Raw genomic sequence first — 20,918 nt, forward strand, 5'->3', positions numbered from 1 at the left:
ACACCCGTAAAACAGTCGTTATTAGAGATGAAGACGTTTGTACCGCAACAGCAATGGCTCATTCACAGCCGGACTTTCTTAAGAGAAATCATAATTAATGTTTACTAGAAAAACGCGCGGAGTCTGACAAGTGTGTTGTCGAGACGCGTACCATAAGGTGCACTCAACGATAAAGGCGATTGTCGCGTTGACGACGCTCAAGAAACAAGATAAGAGATAAGGTGCCCCGGGTCGTTGCTGGAAGCCGTGGACGATGGCTCTCGATGACAGGCGCTACACACTGTCCGGATTTTCGGCTGAAATTGACCGTAAGCCTCTGCACTTCGTAGAACCAATTCCACCAGCTAGAATATGCAGCGCATGCGGCCATGTGGGAGACACGACTGGAATTCTGCCCTGCGCGCACTTTATGTGCAAGGCTTGCTACTACCAGTGCGCTGTTCCGGGCGGGCACATTTGCCCACTGGACGATGAACGATGTAGAGAAGATGACGTCGACTGGAAGGACTTTCCTGCTGAGAATATCATGAAGAGACAGGTAAGACAGTTTGTGCAAACTAAGCAGGAATTGTGGATCTGTTCGACTAAGGAACTTGCGTTTTTATTGTGTCTTCTACTGCACCATAATATAAGTCGGTGTATGAATAACCTTTCTTATATTGAACTCCTCTCTCGTAGCTCACATAAAATACGCATATTATACACTATTGCACTGCTGTTGGCAAAGATGTATATTTAGGCAAAATTAACGAAAGTGAGAGATTTAAAAGAAAACAAGACATTAGTGCCTCGTTTGCGTCTATACCGTGACGCGCACATTTTCTAAATTCTTCAGACACTCAGTTATACTCGTTAAAAGTGAATGCGCTGGAACGTCGTTTTGTGCCCTGATTAGCACTTCTAAAAATATCAGCGACCATTACGATACTCCCTAATGAGAAATTTGAGCGCAGCTCTGTACGTGTTTTCATTTCGCGATGTATTGGCTGGCGCCGACAATTTATCTCGTGCGGCACGTTGCAAACGGCGTGAAATGTGGCGCGACTGCCTCGATAATCGAGAGACCGCGAGAGGCGGCGCGTGGGCGACGCGTGGGCGCGATTTACACCAGCCGCCGCCGACAAATTGGAGTGTACGAGATTGGGAGTGAGGGTCCAGCGGACGACGCCTTGGCAAGCACCGAGGGTGATGCAAAAACGCGGCAATTGCCGCGGCGCTGCCGTCGCCTTATCCTGAAGCTCCGGCTATTTCGGCAGCGCCCACTGGTTGAGGCGAGATCACGGGCTGAGTAGCTGTCGTCTGCTCCACGCACTCGTCGTTCTGGCGTCACTTGCATTGTTTCCGTTGCTCTTTCTCCATCTTATTTACTACAGCTCGGTGAGGAATAAAATCAGTGTCTCCGCCATCGAGTATTAAAACAAGATGCAGCATAGTGAAACGCTTGTCAAAGCTCCCTGCAGCTCCGACGCGGCAAGCATCCGACCGGCGCGCGGGGCCGCTCAGTCAAATGAAGGCGACGGCGACCAACTTTTCCATAAAAAATGCCTCAGCGGGGAGCCCGCGCTGGATTCACTCCCCCTATCTAGTACACTCTAGACAGATCTCACCCGCCGTGGTTTCTTCGTGGCTATGGTGTTGGGCTGCTAAGCACGAGGTCACGGGATCGAATCCCTGCACGGCGGCCGCATTACAATGGGGGCGAAATGTGAAAACACCTGTGTACTTAGATTTAAGTGCACGTTAAAGAACCCCAGGTGGTCCAAATTTTCGGAGCCCCCACTATTGCGTGCCTCAATCAAATCATGGTTTTGACGCGCAAAACCCCATAATTTAATTGTACACAGACCTCCCCTCATCCAGCGCTTTGTTTCCATACAGACGACCCGCGCTACTCTGGCGCCATAGAGTAGTCATCATCGCCGCAGAGCCCGTCTTGCGCGGCAGTACGCTTTTCTTCTCAAGCTTTCGCCGTACCCTCTTCCATTTTCCGTCTCACGGTTCCGCTGCACCCTCCTCCTCCGCTTTCCTCGTCGCGCTCTCTTCCCTATTGCTGTCTTTCATCTTACGGTGCGTCCGCGTTCGCTTTCATCCTTCGCTGTGTTCGCTCGCACGGTTACGTGGGACAACGCCGACGCTCGCCGCAGGAACGGGCACTTAAGAGCTGCGCTGTAATATAAAATGTGGGATCTTCCCTCGCGAAGCTGCACAGCGCTCTACGAGGGACGTCGTAGTGAGGGTTGCAGATTATTAATGCGAAAGCATTATATGCCCCATTACGCGAAAATCCGGCACTGTAGTCGGCGGCATGACCGAATGATAGTATCGAAAATTGATGTCGGCAAAGAGTTAAACCACGTCGTAAAATACTACAATTGACGTCAAATTTCCCAGGGAGGCTCCTGCAAACAAAGTAAAAATAGTGCCTTTGAAAAGAAAATAAGGCATATTTCGGTCAGGGTAGAAATTGAACCCTGGCCTGCGGGACGCGATACGAGTTCGCTACCCCGATGACACAGTGGCGCCACGGTTAAAGTTGACTAAATGTGTGCCTAGTGCGTGCGTCGTTGGGCACGTGGAAGCGCAGCCAATGGTTAGGAGGTGGCGCGAGGTCATGAGTGTATAATAAAAAAAAAAAAAAAAAAAAAAAAACATTAATCTCCAATTGAATGCCGCTGAGTGGTCCTTCGAGTTATGAACTCCTCGAGGGCAGGCGAGCGCGTTTCGACTCTTGGCGCGTTTTCATTTGGCCAACGCGCAGCTCGGAGGTGAATGCGCAGCTCAAGCCATCAAGTGTGCCGGACGTACGCAACGGAGCCCGGTGTCAGCCTTATTCACACGTAGCCGCAGGACAAGAAGCTGCGTGAAGCTTGGCTCGCGAAACTTAGAACCGGCAAACAGCCATCGCCTACAACTCCGGTATGCAGCAAGCACAGACGCGAGGAAGATTTCTGCTACGGCGCCGCAACTACGATGTTCGGTGAGCAGCAGAAAACGCGCACTGAGATGATCGCTCGCGCCAGCTGAGCAGTTAATGTCATGGCGGTTTAGTCTATGAACTTGTTGATGCTAGATACTGGCAAGTTCACTGGAACGGAAAGGTAGCGGTAAGAAACACATTAATAAAACGGCATGGTCATGTTTGTGTTATGAATTAATGCACTGGATTACCAAAAAGAAGTAGCGGGAAATAGCACGCTGAGAAGACCGATAAACATACAGTGCGACGCATCTTGAAAAATAATACTGAAAGGTCCAAGAATTTAGAAGAAAAAAAAACAAAGATTGAATCGTCGCGATGGCACATCACAGTCGCCGTAGGCGTCGAAGTCTCTATAACGAAATTATTTTTGAACAGCTATGATAGCGCCTACGCAACAATGGTCACTTGTGTACTGTCAAATGCTCAATTATGAGGCCTAAAGCTCACGGCACGGTGCGACACGCAACTAAAGCGAAATGTGGTGCGTAGACATGGATGCAGACGCGCAGTCGGTCGCTGCGAACCCGTGCGATCGCTGCATTGCAGCTTCATTCTGTTATGCTCCATTTGGTTATACAGACAGCCCACTATAACAACATATTTCACATAGTTTTCTCAGCGTTTGCTTACCTTTCACGCAAGAAGCCGGCTCGGGAGACCATCGCGGCGACCGCGCGCTGTGGCGTTCACTCTGCGTATTCGGTAAAGAGATAGCGCCTGTAAACGACTCTGTGCTTTCAGTCTGCCCCAGATTATTATTTCGACCGTAACAAACTTCCCTCGTTTTGAGAGTACTTACAGAAATGTCCAGGAGGGCTGCCGCGTGATGTTATTATTGAGCGCCGTAAGCCAAACCTGTGACGAGCACACCGCTTGATCCCTCATACTACGCAAGGGCGGCGCTTCCGACAGATGGCGACTCCGTAAGTCCTCGCTTCCAATAGCATTTCGGTGCTAAGATACAGGTCGCGGGTCCTATCCCCGAGGCTACGGCCGTATTTCTATGGGAGCCAAAGGCAAAAACGCACGTTTACTTAGATTTAGGTACACTTTAATGAATACCATGCTGTGAAAATTAACCCAGCCCGCCCCAACGGCGGACCTCATAAACATATCATGGTTCTGGCATATTAAAGCACCACAATTTGATTAATTTCAGCATTTTCTTTTTCATTTCTTCATGATTTATTTTGTTTCTTGTCTCTCTGTAGTTTGCTTAGTGCCGAAAACTTTCTTACAGGTGAAGTGCTGGAACGAAGCCAATGGCTGCAGCACCGTTCTCCCTCTTGGAAAACTGACCCAGCACTTTCGTTTTGATTGCAAGCATCATGTATCTGACTGCCCAAAGTGTTCGGCAAGAGTCCTCAGTAGTGACGTCTGTGCGCATCTCCGATCACACTGCCGAACACTACTTTTTTCAGTATCTCGAGAGAGTCAGACGAAGGAAGTATTTCCCGGTGGTGCCGACTGCTTGGAAGCATTTGTACGAGAAGTAAGATCAGCTGTGAAGAGTGTGTGCGAGAGCCAGGTGACAGCATTCCGGTCTATGCTAGATGACAGGGTCGGTGAAATGAGAGTTGGACTTGAGCAACTTTTTGAAGAGAATAGCTCACAGACCGACCGACTGAATGCGCTTTCTCACGATATAAACGCTTTGAGGGAAACGTTTAACGACGGCCTCCAAGAGGCATCGAATCAAAGCGTTTCTAATAAAGCTGACCTGGTTCGCCTAAGCAAACCAGAGACGCAAAATATCGAGGAAGTTTCCCATGAAATTACTGCACTTCTGCGGTGCATGGGTAAATCAGCGAGAACTAAGGAGTGGATTTTGAACGGATACGCTGAACTGATAAGAACTGCAAGCAGGCAGGCCAAGGTTGAATGCTGGAGTGAACGTGTCTACCTGTGCGGACTTTGGATATCACCAGGAGTGGTACTTGACAAAGAGGACGGCTATGTGGTTCTGCATTTCCGCCTGTGTCTGGAGGAAATTGCAATCAGCAAGTGCCATAACTGGCCATTCGAGCAGAAAATCAAACTGAGTATCATTGACGCGTGTGCTGGCGCCGAGCGCCACCTTTCGGTACAGCCTGTCTGGTACCGTGGCACGCAGCACACGGACACAGTTGACGCGGCTGGGCGTGCAGAAAGCAGGTTTTACAATGCGGACCTGCACGATGCCGGCTTTGTTAGGAACGATCAGCTGCTCTTGCGGCTTGAGGTGCTTGCGTGAACGTCAGTGTACATCCGTCATATGCAATAGCAGCGTTTGGCGACAAAAAGTTACTACAATATTTTCCTTATTCTTCAGCCACCTGCTTCGAAACCAACAGTGACAAGGCACTATCAACGCGTCCATGTTAGCCATGTCTTAAAACGTGACCTTTTATAGAACGGATTTATTTCCTCCAAAAACCTGTTTTCCTTCTTCTTAATGATTCTCCCGTAAAATTGATACAGCTGATAAAGGAAGCAGTTGAAAATGATAACAAGCTGACAAAAATTGTGCATCGGTCGAGAGGGCTTCGCTGATGAAGCCGTTTGTAAGCCTAATTAAAACCGTTCACAATGGCTGCCTTCTGTACGGAAATAAAGTATCAGTAAACGATAAGGCGACATGTTCTGTACAGTCCACATGCGGCAAGCCGCAAGAACTTCAAGCTTGTCGTACCAGTAGAGAAACAATAAACATCACTAAAAAAACACATTCTAGCCTGGTGAACTAGCTTTTTTGAATTTCAGCATTCAAGAAGGCGAAAGAACAACCTGGTGAAGGACACAATGTAACAACGCAGCGGTGACAAGTAGCGAGTTCATTATGGTGACTGCAAAAGAATCACCAGTAGCCGGTAGTCAGCTCTGTGTCTGAAGGGACACTGAAGGAAAATATTGAGCTAGATCGAGAGCTTACCTGCTTAGAAGCCTGTGATCATTTTCTGGGCGCCAGTGTACATTGTTGCGTAGAAAATTGCCACCGAAAGTGTCGTTGTCGCTCCTCCGTTTGAATCGTTCGCGCCATAACTGAGGACATCACGTAACCTCTACGTAACCTCATCTGCCGCTATCTGTAAATCAGCCACTCCTCTCTCAACTCGTATCGGCAGTGTTCCTGGAACTCACGGCTCGCTCTACATTTCGCCTCCTTCTCAATCCCTCTCTCAGTGCGCGCAGTGCGGGCGTTATCGTCTTTTACTCCTCGCGCTTCGCATGTACACATCTCGTCTACCAGCTTATTGGCGGCGCTAGCCGCGCGGAGCGCTGACGTTACAACACGCGTCCCACAAGACAGGTACCACAGTCCACAACTGGTGGCGCCACTCGATTTTTCGTTTTCTTCATTTTCTCGCTTGCAAAATTGCCTATTCTTGCTACGAATAACGAATTCGTTATTACAGAAGTCTAATCTTTCAATCTAGTTCGAATTAAAATTTACGTCAAATTTTCTGTTTAACCTATGTCCCGTTGTCGTGCTCTTGCTTTGCCTTAAGTGTTCAGCTAGATGTATTTGTAATCTTGCTGCAACAGACGTACATGTATGCTGAATGCGACAAATGAGTGCTGCAGAAGCTCGTAAGGTGAAGAAGCCGCCTGTCTACCGTGGAAACACCTACGACTATTTAAGTATGAAGAAAATCCACATCGATTTCCTTTGTAGCTTCGTACTACAGGCGGACGGTTGACAACCTTCCTTTTTATACAGTGTGTCCCAACTATCATGAACCAAGATTTAAAAATATGCACATGCCACGTAGGTGGGCAGAACCAAGGTAATGCTGTTTGCCTTCGCTTGGAGATATATAATTTTTTGCGTTCCGCCCAATTATGTAATGAGTCTTAATTGATTATTCAACTTCTCAAATGTTATAATTAGATGAAAATGCCAATGAGAAAATTGTAGAGCAACATGAAAAGCTCCTGATACCGCTTTCTATTGCTCAATACGTGCTCCATAAAAGTGCATTTCCGAGCGTGGAAGAGCCCGCGAATACACGCAGTGCCTCGAGCGGTCAGTCGTGCGGAAATTTTTCGTTTATTCGTGGGCTTATTTCATTGCTTGGAAAAACACTTAGGTAGTCCGTATTCAGCAACAGAAAGCTGTATCGAGAATTTTTCATGTTGCGCTACAATTTTCTCCTTGACACTTTTCATCTACCTGTAATATTTGAGAAATTGATTAATTATTTAAGAATAATTATGTAATTAGGCGGAGTGCAAGAATACTTTCAGTATCTGCCCAGCGACGGCTAACATTACCTTGGTTCTGTCCAGCTGCCTGGCAATTGCATATTACTAAATCTTGGTGTATGATAGTTGCGACACGCTGTATATGTATGCTAGATTTGTGGTGGCTTTTATCTTATCTTGGACCAATCACAGTAAGTGCATTATTTCATTTTTTTTTTCATTTAATTTATTTTCACCTTAGAGGCCCGGAGGCATTACATAAGGGAGGGCTTTAATCCTTGTGATAATGTTAGAACAAATGTACAGCACAGTAAAGAAACAACAATAAACAAAAACAAGCCAGGAACAATTGTGAAAAAAAGGGGAACATCGTGTTAGAGTAAGGGTGAGTGGGATCGGTAATTAAGCAGTGTGGTTATTTAACATTTCGCGGAACGTTTTACGGTTAGTGCATGACACGATATCTTCTGGGAGATGGTTCCAATGGGTTATAGCGTCGGGGAAGAATGAAGTGTTCATGGCAGGTGATCAGGTGTTAATGTTTGCCATGGGACGACTGTGGCTTAAGGGAGAGGATGTACGTAAGGGTGGATTTAATACGGAATGCCTGGAGTGTGGATTGTAATAAAAGGTGTGAAGCAAGCAGAGACGAGAGATTATCCGGCGGGAAGCAAGTGATGATAGTCCAAGTGTACGTTTTAGTGCTGTTATGCTGGTTTCACGAGAGTAATTGGACGTTATAAACCGAGCAGCGCGATATTGTATTGCTTCTGTGTCATAGGTAAGATATGATTCGAAAGGGTGCCAGATAGATGACGCATATTCTAACTGCGGTCGTACGAATGTTAGATATGCTAGGTATTGTATTTCTGGTGATGCGGCTTTCAGGTTGCGTTTTAAATATCCAAGGGTACGTGAAGCATTAGAATAGGTGGTGTCAATATGAGTTGCGCATGACAGTGTCGATGTCATGTGAACGCCGAGATATTTGTAAGACGGGGCATGATTGATTGGAGCTGAATTTATTGTGTAGGCGTGACTGTTTAAGCTTTGGTTGGGGGTGAGTGACAGAGCTTTGCATTTAGTAAGGTTAAGCGGCATGAACCATTTCTCGCACCATACTGCGATGGAATCGAGTATGGTGCGGTGATGTCATTCGAGCCTTTGATAGGGGAATATAGGACACAGTCACCCGCGAAAAGCCGTAATTTATTCTTAATGTTAGCAGGTAAGTCATTGATGTAGATGAGGAAAAGTAGAGGCGATAAACCAACGCCTTGTTGTACACCCGATGTTACGCTGCTAAGAGATTAATTATGGCTATTTGCGGAGGTAAACTGTCTGCGCCCTTTTAACAAGTGTTCACGCCAGGTAAGCAAGTTATTTGGGATTCCGATAGATGCGAGTGTTTGAAGTAAGTGATTGTGGGAAACGCGGTCGAATGCTTTCGAGTAATACAAGAAAATGGCATCAATCTGCAAATGAAGGTCCATGAATTGTAGAATGTCATGAATGAACTCGGCGAGTTGACACTCGCATGAATATAGTTTTCTGAAGCCGTGCTGGCGAGGGTAAAAGAAGTTGATAGATTCCAGGTGAGCCATTCGGTTGGATGAGATGTGTTCTAGAAGTTTAGAAGGTATGCCGGTCAGAGAAATTGGGCGATAATTTATAGCACGGGAGCGGTCGCCAGTCTTAAAGATTGGGACGACATGAGCCTTTTCCCAGTCGTCGGGCAAGCTCTCAGTCTTTAAGGATTGCGTAAATGTTAGGTGTAGTACCTAGCTAGAAATGTTACTGGTGTTAACTAGTATTTTGGCGTTAATTTCATCACACCGAGCTGAGGTGGTTAGTTGTAGTGAATTAATGAGGCTACATATGCCATCAGGGTTGATCTTGATGTCTGGCATTAATTTTACTGAAAGTAGTGGTATTGGCTCAATGGGAGTGTCATTAGTGTTGGAGAAAACTGAGGTGAAGTAGTTGTTAAGAGCTGACGCGCATTTCTCAGAGTTAATGAGATTACCGTCCGGATCTATTAGTTCAATCTGTCTAGTATGAGTCTTTACTGAAAGTAAGCGCCAGAATTTATTAGGGTTTGATCGTAGAATCGTTAGAAGGTCATGATTAAAAAAGTTATCTTTGGCTATCTTCAGCTCCTGAATAAATTGGTTAGCGCACAGTTCGTATTTTCCCCATGTTTCTGAGTTATTTGTAAGTTTGGCTTTTCTGTAAAGCCTTTTCTTTTTAGTAAGGAAAGCTTTGAGCCGTTTATTAAAGCATTCATTGTTAGAGTCGGATTTCACGAGAACTGTTGGTATGTATTTAGCTTCCAAGTTGAGCAATACATTCTTATAAAGTTCCCAGTCGCTATCGACAGTTCTTCACAAGTAAGACTGCTGAAATTATGTAAACAGTTTTGGAATTCATTATTTATGGCGTCAAAGTCTGCCCTTTTGTAATCTTTTATTATTTTTGTTGTGGGTGACCTTTCTTAAGCGTTATTGTCATGCAGATATGGATGAGGTTATGATCGCTGAGACCGGCCGCCGGTAGTGTGGTAACGCTCTTTAAGCAATCAGGGCAAGATGTGAGCATAAGGTGAAGAGTGTTATCCCCTCTTGTAGGACATGATATCACCTGATAAAGGTTGAAGTCTAGAATAAGATCAATAAATTGTTCAGCTTCGGATAACGGCGACCTGTTAGTTACACAAAGCAGAAGTCAATTAATGTTAGAGTAATTAAGTCGCCAAAAAAGGTGAATAAGTGCGTTAGAGAATTTGCCAGTGATTTCGGTTAGTGCTTTACGGAGTAAATCGCAGAATGACGGATGACTGTCCGGCAGCCTACAGCACACGCCAAAAATTGTCTTTCCAGGACCGTTGTAAGCGCAGGTCCACAATAGCTCGAGATTATCATGCCGACTGATCAGGGAAGGTGAGGAGGTGTTTCTGATAGCTAATAAAACGCCCCCTCCTCCCCGGCTGCTCCCATCATGGCGATAGAGAGGATAGCCGGAATTTGGAGGGAAAATTTCGCTATCTCTTACGTTTCCGTATAGCCACGTTTCAGTTAATACTATGATGTCGGCATCGATGTCGTGAGTGAAGCTGCGAAGTTGTTCTCGTTTGGGCAGCAAACTGCGCACGTTAGTGAAAGCTATGTTAAGGAGAGGTAAAGATGAGGGACGATTGCGGGATGAAGTCATAGGCTTCGTTGTCCGTCATTGCGCGTTTTCATGTCTTGTGATTTGGGATGCGCTGTTACCATGCGCCTTTATGAATGACCTCGTAGCCTCAATCACGCTGTCAGAAGTAGGGTCGTAGTAATAGCGCTTATTGTTGACAAGCAACTTGTCTACGTTAGCTTAAATTATGGGGTTTTACGTGCCAAAACCACTTTCTGATTATGAGGCACGCCGTAGTGGAGGACTCCGGAAATTTCGACCACCTGGGGTTCTTTAACGTGCACCTAAGTCTAAGTACACGGGTGTTTTCGCATTTCGCCCCCATCGAAATGCGGCCGCCGTGGCCGGGATTCGATCCCGCGACCTCGTGCTCAGCAGCCCAACACCATAGCCACTGAGCAACCACGACGGGTTCTACGTGTAGTTTGAACGCACATTTTTGTGGTCGTATGAAATTTAACAATTTAGAACGTGCGATGCGAGTAGCAGGAGCGAAATCTTCACGTTAGCGAAGTTTGTTGCCTTTAGTCTCCGCCTACAGGCCAGAATGTTTTCCTTTGACTTGAAATGAGCCAACTTGATAATTATCGGGCGTTTTCTTTCAGGACGGCATTTGCCTATGCGATGAGCCCGTTCAATAACGCTCGGTTCTAGATGCATTTCCAGCTTGCTAGCGCAGAAATTGATAATTTTTTCCTCAGACTCTTCCCATGTTTCTTTTTCATTGTCTTCCAGTCCGAGGAAAAACAAATTATTACGGCGCATTCTGTTCTTTGTGCCAGTGCTCTCAGCTTTTAGCAGCGCTATCGCTTTGATGGCATCATTAGGCCATTCATTTCTCGTTGCAATTCGTTTAGTGTTCTTTTTTTCTGCGTCTGTCGAGGCATAAGACAGTTTGCCTATAGTGCTATTGCTAACGCGGACAGTGTTGATGGTTCTAGAACTCTCGGGCGTCGCCACAACGCCCTCCAGTCTACTCTAATTATGCGCGAGCTTCCCGCAAAAGCCCTGCAGAAGCTGCAGCGCTTAAATTTTTACTCACGCGCAACAGTCCAGAAGGCATGTGAGACAATGGTAAAGAGGAGGTAGGGAGATGAGGCACAGAATGGGCAGAGCCGACAAATTGACGAACCCTGAGAATAAAAGCTTTGCCGTTCTTCGCTTTTGACGGCTTGCACACTTGGGAGGAGCGCGAGAAAGGGGAAATGCGACGGCAGCAAGCATGCCTCGTTTGGGGTTCCTTTAATAAAGGGAACGCTACCTTTAGACATGGCAAAAGTTGCGGAGAAACTGGATAAATGTACATGCAAGGTACTGTGCGATAAGGTACCGTACGTTTCTATTTCTGAAAAATAAATACCCTGCAAGTTTGTTTTGCAGACAACTGAGGCTGAGGCTGGGCGTGCATTCACAGAGGCGAATTAAAGCTCCGCAGCGTCGAGACGACGCTGCGCAAGCGGCGGCTCCGCAAGTCAACCATTCTGTGCCCGCCGCGGTAGCCTAGTCGCCATGGCGTTGCTCAAACGTCACGGGTTCGATGCCAACAAGCGGTGGCCGCATTTGCAAGGGCGCGAAATGCAATAACGCTCGTGTATACATTGATTTAGGTGCACGTCAAAGAACCACAGGCGGTGAAAATTATTCCACATTCCCCGACTACGGGCGTGCCTCATAGTCACATTGTAGTTTCTTCGCGTAAAGCCTCGTAATTCAATTAAAGTTTAATAGTTATCTCACGATGTGAGCCAATGGCAATGCTAACCTTCTCGGAAGCTATGAAGAATGGCGCGCAAGAAGGTCTCAAGCAAACACGTCTTGCTGTGTGCAGTGCGCAGACAAACCCCAGTGGTACACGCTAGTAACGTTTCATGAACTCACCACTCTCGTACAGCACTGAATGATGTTGAAATTTTGACATTCGCCGCTAATTATTGCCAACCAACGCTAACATCAAAGAAAGCTTCGCTTACGTCGATTCCTACAGTGCGCGGGATCCGCATAATTTTTGGGCCTTGTTTCGTCGTCAAATATTATGTATAGGGACCATATTCATTACTTCGCCATAACAATCTTATTTTTGTTCAGTGTCTACCTCGTCACCCTCGGCCTATATGGGGCTGCAAAAGGCTGACGGTATTGCCAAATAAATAAATAAATAAATAAATAAATAAATAAATAAATAAATAAATAAATAAATAAATCTGTCTTGCAAGAGTATTTTAGGGTATTGAGTGATTGTCACACTTTCGGGCGCAGTACATGTCAGCTCTAGAAGTGTGTACATGGTGTACGATTGGTTGGAGCACCACAAACGCTCACTACTCAATCAGCAGGTCGTGTCGGTCTCCCTAACCTTTGGTCCCTGCTTCTGGGCTTGACCTTATTACAGGGTCCCTCTCAAGGTTTACAGGGTTAGCACGCTAGCTGATCGACTTGTAGCCGGGCGGCCCGTGATGTGTTGATCTCTTCGCATTCCAACGGCGACGAACACGTACTCCGAACATGTGCAGCAAACAAGACCCATGCTAGAGCACGCAGTGCCGAGCTACTTCGTACGTGGCCGCCGGAAATAAACAGGCCGATGCGGCCTCCATCTTGCATCCCGCTACTTCATATGCTTCTTAAGGCAGACTAGGAGTCGTGCGAACAATCTCTACGGACTACATGCCTGCTGCGGTTGCTGCATCTAGCTGACAGCGTGTTTATCTTAGTTTAATTCGTTATATTTAATGTAGGAAGGCGTTGCATAAATGAGTGGTGAAAGAATGAACGAATGTGTGTTCTTTAGTGCGCAAGAACCACGTATGGCCAAAGTGCGCCACGTTAGTGTTAATGAGTTTGCAGTGAAGTGATGAGTTTTATGAAGTTGATGTAACGTGGCTGTACAGGGGCCTAAAAATAGTCGCTGTATATTGCGTAAAATCTGCATCTAATAAGATTATGGTAATGACTAATGGCGTTTACTATGAGCATTAAAATGCTTTGAAAAAGAATGATACGATATACAAAATATGTCAGATGCTAAAATTGGCTAGAGCACTACTGCCACACCAGGGCCTTTGAAATAGAAGGGCTTGGAGGCTCGTGCTACATAAAAAACTATAACAGCGGCATCCTCGGGAAATACGATGCGCTACGAATTTATTGTGCTTATAACATGTAGGACACCATTCAAGTAAGCAAGGACTGCTTTGGTGTTAAAAAGCGGTTCTTTACCAAGGAACATAGCCGGAGAAAGAGGGACACGATAGCGGTATGTCAGAGGATACTGTTTCTTCCTCTCTCTTTCGGCTTCCTGACAATCCAGAAGGACGGTCAGCCTATAACCACATCTATCGCAGGGTGGTGGTTCGTTACCAGTCAACAGAAAGTTGAGAGCGCCATATGTGTGTCCTATTGTGAGACGACACAATACGACATCTGTCCTTCGTGTTGTCGTAGTTGAGGGCCAGAAACCTAACTTCGGCTTTATCAGATGAAGCTTATGGCTAGTTTCAGCATCCCAGAAGCGTTGTCAGTGGCTTTGGAGTTTGTTTTGTAGGAAAGGCTTCAGATCTGTGGCAGGGGCAGCAGCAGAACGATTAATACCTTGCGATGCTATTGATTTGGCGATTTCGTCAGCAAGCACTTTACCCTCGATTCCTCTATGTCCAGGAACCCAGCATATTACTACATGTCTATGCGGTAAATAAATATTGCACAAGAGCGAGTAAAGTTCAATAAAACATTATTTGTATGCTTTTTCAAAGAATTAACGCTTTTACCAGGCTTAAAGAGTCTGTGAATATTATTGCTTTCTCAAGTTTTAATTTATTTATATGTTTTACTGCAGATAGTACCGCATAGGCTTCCAGATAATATCCTTGTTGGGGGTTCAATATGTCTGATTTGGAAAAAGAGGCACCAACAGCAACGTAAGGCACGCCAGCATGTGACTTTGACGCGTCGTTGTAGAATTTCAGAGCAACAGTACTTCGATTAAATTTCACAGAAATGCATTGAGGTTTCGAGCTCGGGAGCCTGCTTTGTGTCCTCTGCATAGGATACATTCTATGACCTGCCACTCCCAGGGCGGTAACAGCAACGGTATGGAGCGCCCGGTGTGTATGCATACAGACGGCTCAGTTAAAGCCAAATAGCCTTGATCATTCATCGGAGATTGAGTGTCTTGGTGACGTGTGGGCTGTAGACAAGTTCCGTCCATACTTCACGGGCAACGGAATTGAGTTCACTTTCGTGAAACGAAATGTTGCCTTACAGTGGCTACAGACTAACAGCAACTTGACGCTAAACACGGAATCTTATAACGGTTCCGAAGAACCGTTCGCTTGGTCTTACGTGATCGGTCAAAATTTTGCTGCCGTCAGAGACAGCGAGGCGGCACCGGAAATTATGAATGCGTCACGCATCTGTCAATGATTTGCAAAGCGAACCCGTCATTGGCTAGGAGGGGAACCGGCGAAAAGGTAGTCTGCTTCGGGTTCCGTTGCTGTGGCTTGGCTGTTGGCTCGCGACCCTGGCCGCGCACGCCGGTCGCGCGACCCCGAAAACACGCGGGCGTCGCGCGCGGGTGCGTTGATTGCTTTGAAGGCTAACGCTTGCCGTTGTCGTCTGCTTGGCGTAGCTCTTTCGGTGTCGACCACGGGTGAAAGTGAGATACGCGTTCGAAGACATTAGGCAAAATTATTTGCACCGCCCCTGCCGGCTGTTCTATGCAGACCTTTTGCAGGCTGCGCTACGAACTGGAGGAGACTCGGCTGCAAGCGTACCAATCGTCATTCCAAATAGTGGAAGGAATTGCGCGCTGCGGTTCATCGCCACCGGCCTGCAGGTCTGTCGGAAGCGAAGTATTAATCACAATGGGCTAGATTTATGTTGCCGACGCTGTCCACGAAGTTGCCCTCGCAATTACTATGTTGGCCGGTAGATGGGCTGGGTGAGCTTTCCTGTGGCCTCCGTTTTAAAGCCGATGTCAAGGAGATATTTACATGGTGAGATTGAATTCCCAATGCTATCGCCCGCGTGATAAGCTCGCAGATCGTTACTCAGCATTCAGAAGGGTTCAACCTAGGCTGCTCCAGTGCTTCCTTCGTTCGGCTGATAAACCTGGAGTCAGGAGGGGAACATATTGAGATTTCTTATTTGGCTAGCCTTAATTTCTTTGCTTAAGTTCGGGAGTGCTGCACTTTTGTCCTCAAATTCATGGCACAACGCGCACCGTCAGCGCCATGCTCATGCATTTTGTTTCGCAGGCAATGCAGGGCCCGTATATCGTAATGTTTGATTTGATGTTCCATTGCTTCTATCACGCGAGGCACCGTGAGGTAGATCGCAGCGAAAGCGGCAGCGCGGCGACGAGCGAGTGGTGCCCCGGCCCATGACGAAGGGCGAGAAAAAGAAGGAAAACTGATATAGACCGCTAGTAAAGGCGGCCTTAAGAACCTGTTCACGGTTTTGTTGCGCTCGCTATATAGGAAGTGCTGGCAGTGAATTCCTGGTGCGTGCATCGTGCAAGCTCCTGGTAGCAGACGACATAGAGCTGCGCTGTTCCAACTAGTTTGCGCTTGCGATACCACCTGTCGGCTTGTCGGCTGAGAATGAAAGAATGATAATAAATTACTTCAAGCATAGTGTAAACGCCCGGCACCGCACGTTTATACTTTAGAACTTGGGAGATAAATATATAATATAAAGTAAATATTATTTAGCAAGCAGAAACATTCTGTAGTTCCTCAATTAGGTCGTCATCGTGATGACGTACACTTCAGAGGCGGCACCCTCTCGTCTATTGGTCGCGGCTTTCCCTTCTTCCACCTCTGGCTTGGGAGTGGCCCCATAGAGTAACATAGTAAACGACAAGAGCGGACACTCGAGCCGTTTCGCGGCCGAGCTATGGAGCTTCGCCGATTCCGCTAGGTGGCAGAGCACATCAAGAAAAATGCGGCTGTGGCTGCGGCTGCGGTTAGCAGCTTGACAGGCGGCACGACCACTGGGCACGACCCAAAATGTGTGAAGCCTAGTCAGGCTCTTTCTGTCAAATGCACCTGAGCATCGTTGTTGGGTTCTTCTGCCAGCGTCTGCTTCGTCGCCGTTTCATGGTAAGGCCACAAGATCTTTTGCGCGTTGTTAACGGCTTATTCTCTTCGCATTCCGTTATGTCACTGTTAGCAGCATGAACGAGTGACGGCGGCCTTGCAGCCATGAACAGCTGCTGCCCATTTGCTACGCTGACTATCATTTCGTATTATTTATTTTTTTATGCGCAGCAATGAGCGATGGTGTTAGCGATAACAGCGATGCGGCAGCGTCCGAGCTGCGAGGCACGTTCCATACAATGACGAAGTTAGAAAATAAAATGGTTCGTTAAGAAATGCGGCCTATGAACACATGCCGTTCGGTGCAGAGAGCTTTATGATACGCGCGGCGACTGCTGATAAAGTATGGTGCTCTACTTTTGCAAAAGAAATGTAGCTATTTCTAAAGCGGTACACATGCAATATTTGCAGTATTGCAATAATGCGCACTCTCTCAACCTCTGTAGCACGCTATGTGCGCTCAAGCGTTGTTAGCTGTTCTGCATTGGGCTGAAGATACGTGTTTATATGTTTTAATTGTGTATGGAGTCGTTCCGGTAGAAAGTTCCTTGTTTCTTAGCATTTATAACAGTGCTTCCTTGACAAAAAAAAAATACGCATTACATGAAGGAAGGCAGCATCTCCAGTATAAAGCTTTGCAGGCTCCAGTGTTGTTTATACGAAGGAACGTAGGGTCTACATAAAATAGCTTTGAAGCCTCCAGTATTGCTTTCCTTCTGTCTGTTATTCTATGTATTGCAGGCATCTCCGCCATTTCCCCAAAATGCACTGTACAGCCAAAGGACATCATACATACTCAAGGGCAAAATTCCAAGTATCAGAAGACGATTGCAAGGCTTCGAAGACAGCAGGTGAAGACCCCCAACATAAAGTGCTTAATTGCAGCTGTTTAATGACGGACACACTGGCTTACACATTCGAGATGAGGATGTTGGTGCGTGCTCAATTATTTTTGCAGCCATTTTATTTCGGCACGCTACCATTCACATAATTTTGCTGCCCTAATTCACCCTCCTTCGCAGAAGTAAAGAAAAAAAACGTCATATTTTTTTTCCTTCAAAAACAATCGCATTTTGAACAAATTAATTGCTGTCGTGTATGTAGTTTTTTTTTTTCATTATCTGAGTAGTTGCAACACGTCTTCTATGTGTTTTTCTTGTCAAAGTTATTGCCATCACGCCATTAATTTCCGACTGTTCTCCATTATACCGGTGTCACACGACCACTTTCGATCGCGATCAAGTCTGATCCGATTGAAATTCTCGACTGCTATTGGCTCCATCGCCCAGCTTGCGCAAAAGAACCGTGTGACAATCCTATTAACTTGCATTTCGCAGTTTCTTCCCCTTTTCATGTATCTGCCTCTTACAATCTTGCTGCAATAAATTGTCTGCTATTTTCGTGTTCTTGACTGTGCAACAAGTGGATTTATATTTAAAGAACACGACACATTTATTTACGATACACCTTTTGTCGTGAGTTACTAGACGTGCAATATCATAAGCGATAAAGTTCTACTTCCTCAACAGTTTGCATGATTGTTGCGCTAAGTTACAGCTTGAAACAGCAAATATGAATTTAAATGAAACTAACATGAGTGAAACACCTTTGCGCGCTCGTCGTCACAACACATAAACAGCGGCACAAGCGCCTGCATGAAATCACTCGATGTAAGCAACGGTATGAATCGCACACACAAAAAAAAAGAAACAAGAAACGAAACTGAAATTAGGGCGTCCGAGATTCCGCGGCGTGCGCGACCATCTTGGAGGCTGGTGCATTTCGCCGAATCCGCTAGGTGCGCTGAGAGCCAAAGTCGACCGCAGGCGTCTATGGGAGTGTCCAAAGAGAGAGAGAGAGAAACAGCTTTACTGAGCCGAGTTCTTAGACGCCGTCGATGGAGGTGGTTCCCTCTTCACGGGACCCATATGCTTCCCTAGCCGCCTGGCCCCTGGAGATCAGGACGATCAGGTCTTCCAGGGCGGTGCTGGTTAGCAAGGTCTCCCATCTCTCGGTAAGGGTGGATGAGGGATGGGGTAGGGTAGTGGGGCAGGTAAGAGGTGGGGGGATTGCCTTGATGAAATCGCATACTCCAGTGACGTGTTGGAGCGTGCCTAACTGAGTTTTGCAGAAATTACAATCCTTCTCGTAGCTTTCCGGGTACATGTTGTTTTGAAGGTAAGGGTGCGGGAAGGATCCTGCCTGTATCTGCCTTTATATCGCTTGCAGTTCTCTGCTAAGCGACTTGTGAGGATCGGGGTAACGGTGCCTCTCCGTCTTAGAATGGTTCGTAATGTACCTATAACTAATTATGGACTGTGGCTCACTTTCCTCTACCCGGTGTTCCATCTCGGGTGAACTGGTGGGCAAGTTCGTTGCCCTCCAGCCCCGAGTGAGCCGGTGTCCATAACAACTCAACTTTCCTTTCAGATACGTCGCGTTTACTCTTGAGAATATCTAGTGCCGCAAGAAACACCCACCCCTTTCTGTAGTTGTTATACGCCTTTCGCGAGTCGGTGACAATTCTTCCCACCTTGGGCTGCGCGAGTGCTATCGCTATCGCGGCCTCTTCTGCCACCTCCGGAAAAGACGTCTTGATGGAGGCGCAGGTTACGAGCACATCCCGCGTCGTAACTGCCAGCGTGGCTTTCGATGAAAACTTGGGTAACGAAGTGTCTGTGAAGAGAGTGACCCCCTCTTCCTTTTCTGCTATTTGACCCAAAGTTTCCGTCAAGGCCGCTACACGAGCCGCTCTGCGGCCGCCGTTACGACCCGACCTCATGTTTCAATGCAGCGGCTTACTGTCGATTTTATGCGCCCACAACCTGGGTAACGGCCCCGTTTCCTTCCGCTCTGCCTCTTGCCAGCCCAACTTGGCAAGAACGCGACGTCCCGCCGACGTTTGACTGAGTCGAACTCTTTGGTTAGACAGATGAGCTTCTATTAACTCTTCGACGACGTTGTGCTTGGCCATGCCGAGAAGCTTGTCGGTCGAAGAATGCTTCGGAATGCCCAGCGCCATCTTGGTTGCCTTGCGTATAATGACGTTCAACTGGTCCCTGTCTTTCTTCAGTAACTTGAGGTACGGCGCCGCGTAAACGATGCGCGACGTCACGAAGGCCGGGACGAGCGTCAGTGCATCGTCCTCCTTCAATCCCCATTGTCTGTTTGTGACTCTTCTGATCATGTTCGAAATTTGTTCTGTTGAAACCTTGATTTTGTCGATCGACGCCACCGCATTGCCATTGTTCTGGAAAATGACATCCAGGATACGTGCTTGCGTGGTAGGCGTTATGGTCGTCCCGTCGATGGTGATGCGCACGTTCTCTTGGTCTCCTTTCTTTCTTTTTGGCTTGATGACGAGTAACTCTGACTTCTGTGGCGAGCAACTGAGGCCGCACAATTTAGCGAACTCGTGCACGGTCTTTGCCACTCTCTGAAGGGTCTCCTCCACCCAACTCTCCGACCCTGCCCTCGAAGTCCACACAGTGATATCGTCTGCAAAGAGAGCGTGATCTGCGCCCTCTATGTCCTGAGGCAAAGCCGGGAGAGGGAGGAGTGCCAGGTTGAAGAGAAGCGGCGAACGAACCGATCCTTGCGGGGTGCCTCTATCTCCCAGGGCTATCGGTTTCGACATCTCTTCTCGAATTTTGATGGTTGCCTTTATATTGCTTAAGAAATCCTGCACATATTTGAATGTTCGCTTTCCGCATCCCGTATGGCGCAGGTTACGGAGAATACTTTCGTGTGTGACGTTATCGAAGGCCCCCTTGAGATCGAGCGCCAGGATAGCTCTTGGCGTAGGGGTCTTCGCTTGCTTGATAACCAGCTCGTGTAGTTGCACCAAGACGCCCTGTGTGCTCAGGTGCCTCTGGAATCCGTACATGGTCGGTGGCATCTGATAAATGACGCGAAATGTCTCTGTAGTCTTTTGAACACCATACGCTCCACCACCTTCCCTACACACGACGTGAGGGAGATGGGGCGCAGATTGTCGACGTGGGGTGGTTTCTGCGGCTTGGGAATGAAATGCACCTCCGCTTCTTTCCATTGTTTTGGTAACGAACCCTTCTCCCAGGACGCGTTGGCGAGGTTTAGCAATTCAGCTCGGCTTTTTTCGCCCATATTTTTTAGCATCTTGTATGTAACGCCATCGATTCCGGGTGCGCTGCCTTGATTACTTTCATCGATGGCCGCAACCAGCTCCAGTTTGGTGAAGGCTTCGTCCATCTCGACGTTGCTATCCCCTTCATACTCGTGAGTTGGGTTACCGCTCTTCTCGTTCTTGAGGTATTTACTTGTGAGTTCACGAATGAGTTTCTCCCCGTCCCCGTCGTAACTGTTGATCGTTCTTGTGAGGTCTCGAGCGCATGCGCTCTTGCTTTTTAACGGAGATATGATGTGCCGCAACAGCTTCCAAGTCTTCTTCGTAGACAGTGTGCCTTGCAGGTTGTCACAAATCTTCATCC

At 47.1% G+C, this 20,918-nt stretch overlaps 1 protein-coding gene across 2 annotated transcripts; it reads left to right on the forward strand.

Moving 5' to 3' along the window:
- The first annotated feature begins 226 nt into the window (after positions 1 to 226).
- On the forward strand, positions 227 to 5,685 carry LOC126516497 (TNF receptor-associated factor 6-like). Of its 2 annotated transcripts, XM_072285854.1 has the most exons (3): positions 227 to 538; positions 2,759 to 2,977; positions 4,221 to 5,685. In XM_072285854.1, exons 1-3 carry the CDS (start codon positions 254 to 256, stop codon positions 5,211 to 5,213), a joined length of 1,497 nt encoding a protein of 498 aa, XP_072141955.1. In that variant the 5' UTR covers positions 227 to 253; the 3' UTR covers positions 5,214 to 5,685. The 2 variants fall into 2 exon arrangements, with proteins under 2 accessions (XP_072141955.1, XP_050022587.2); XM_050166630.3 differs by lacking the exon at positions 2,759 to 2,977.
- Positions 5,686 to 20,918: the final 15,233 nt, after the last annotated feature.

The sequence above is a fragment of the Dermacentor andersoni genome, chromosome 1, assembly GCF_023375885.2.
Source record: "Dermacentor andersoni chromosome 1, qqDerAnde1_hic_scaffold, whole genome shotgun sequence".
Taxonomy (NCBI): Eukaryota; Metazoa; Arthropoda; class Arachnida; order Ixodida; family Ixodidae; genus Dermacentor; species Dermacentor andersoni.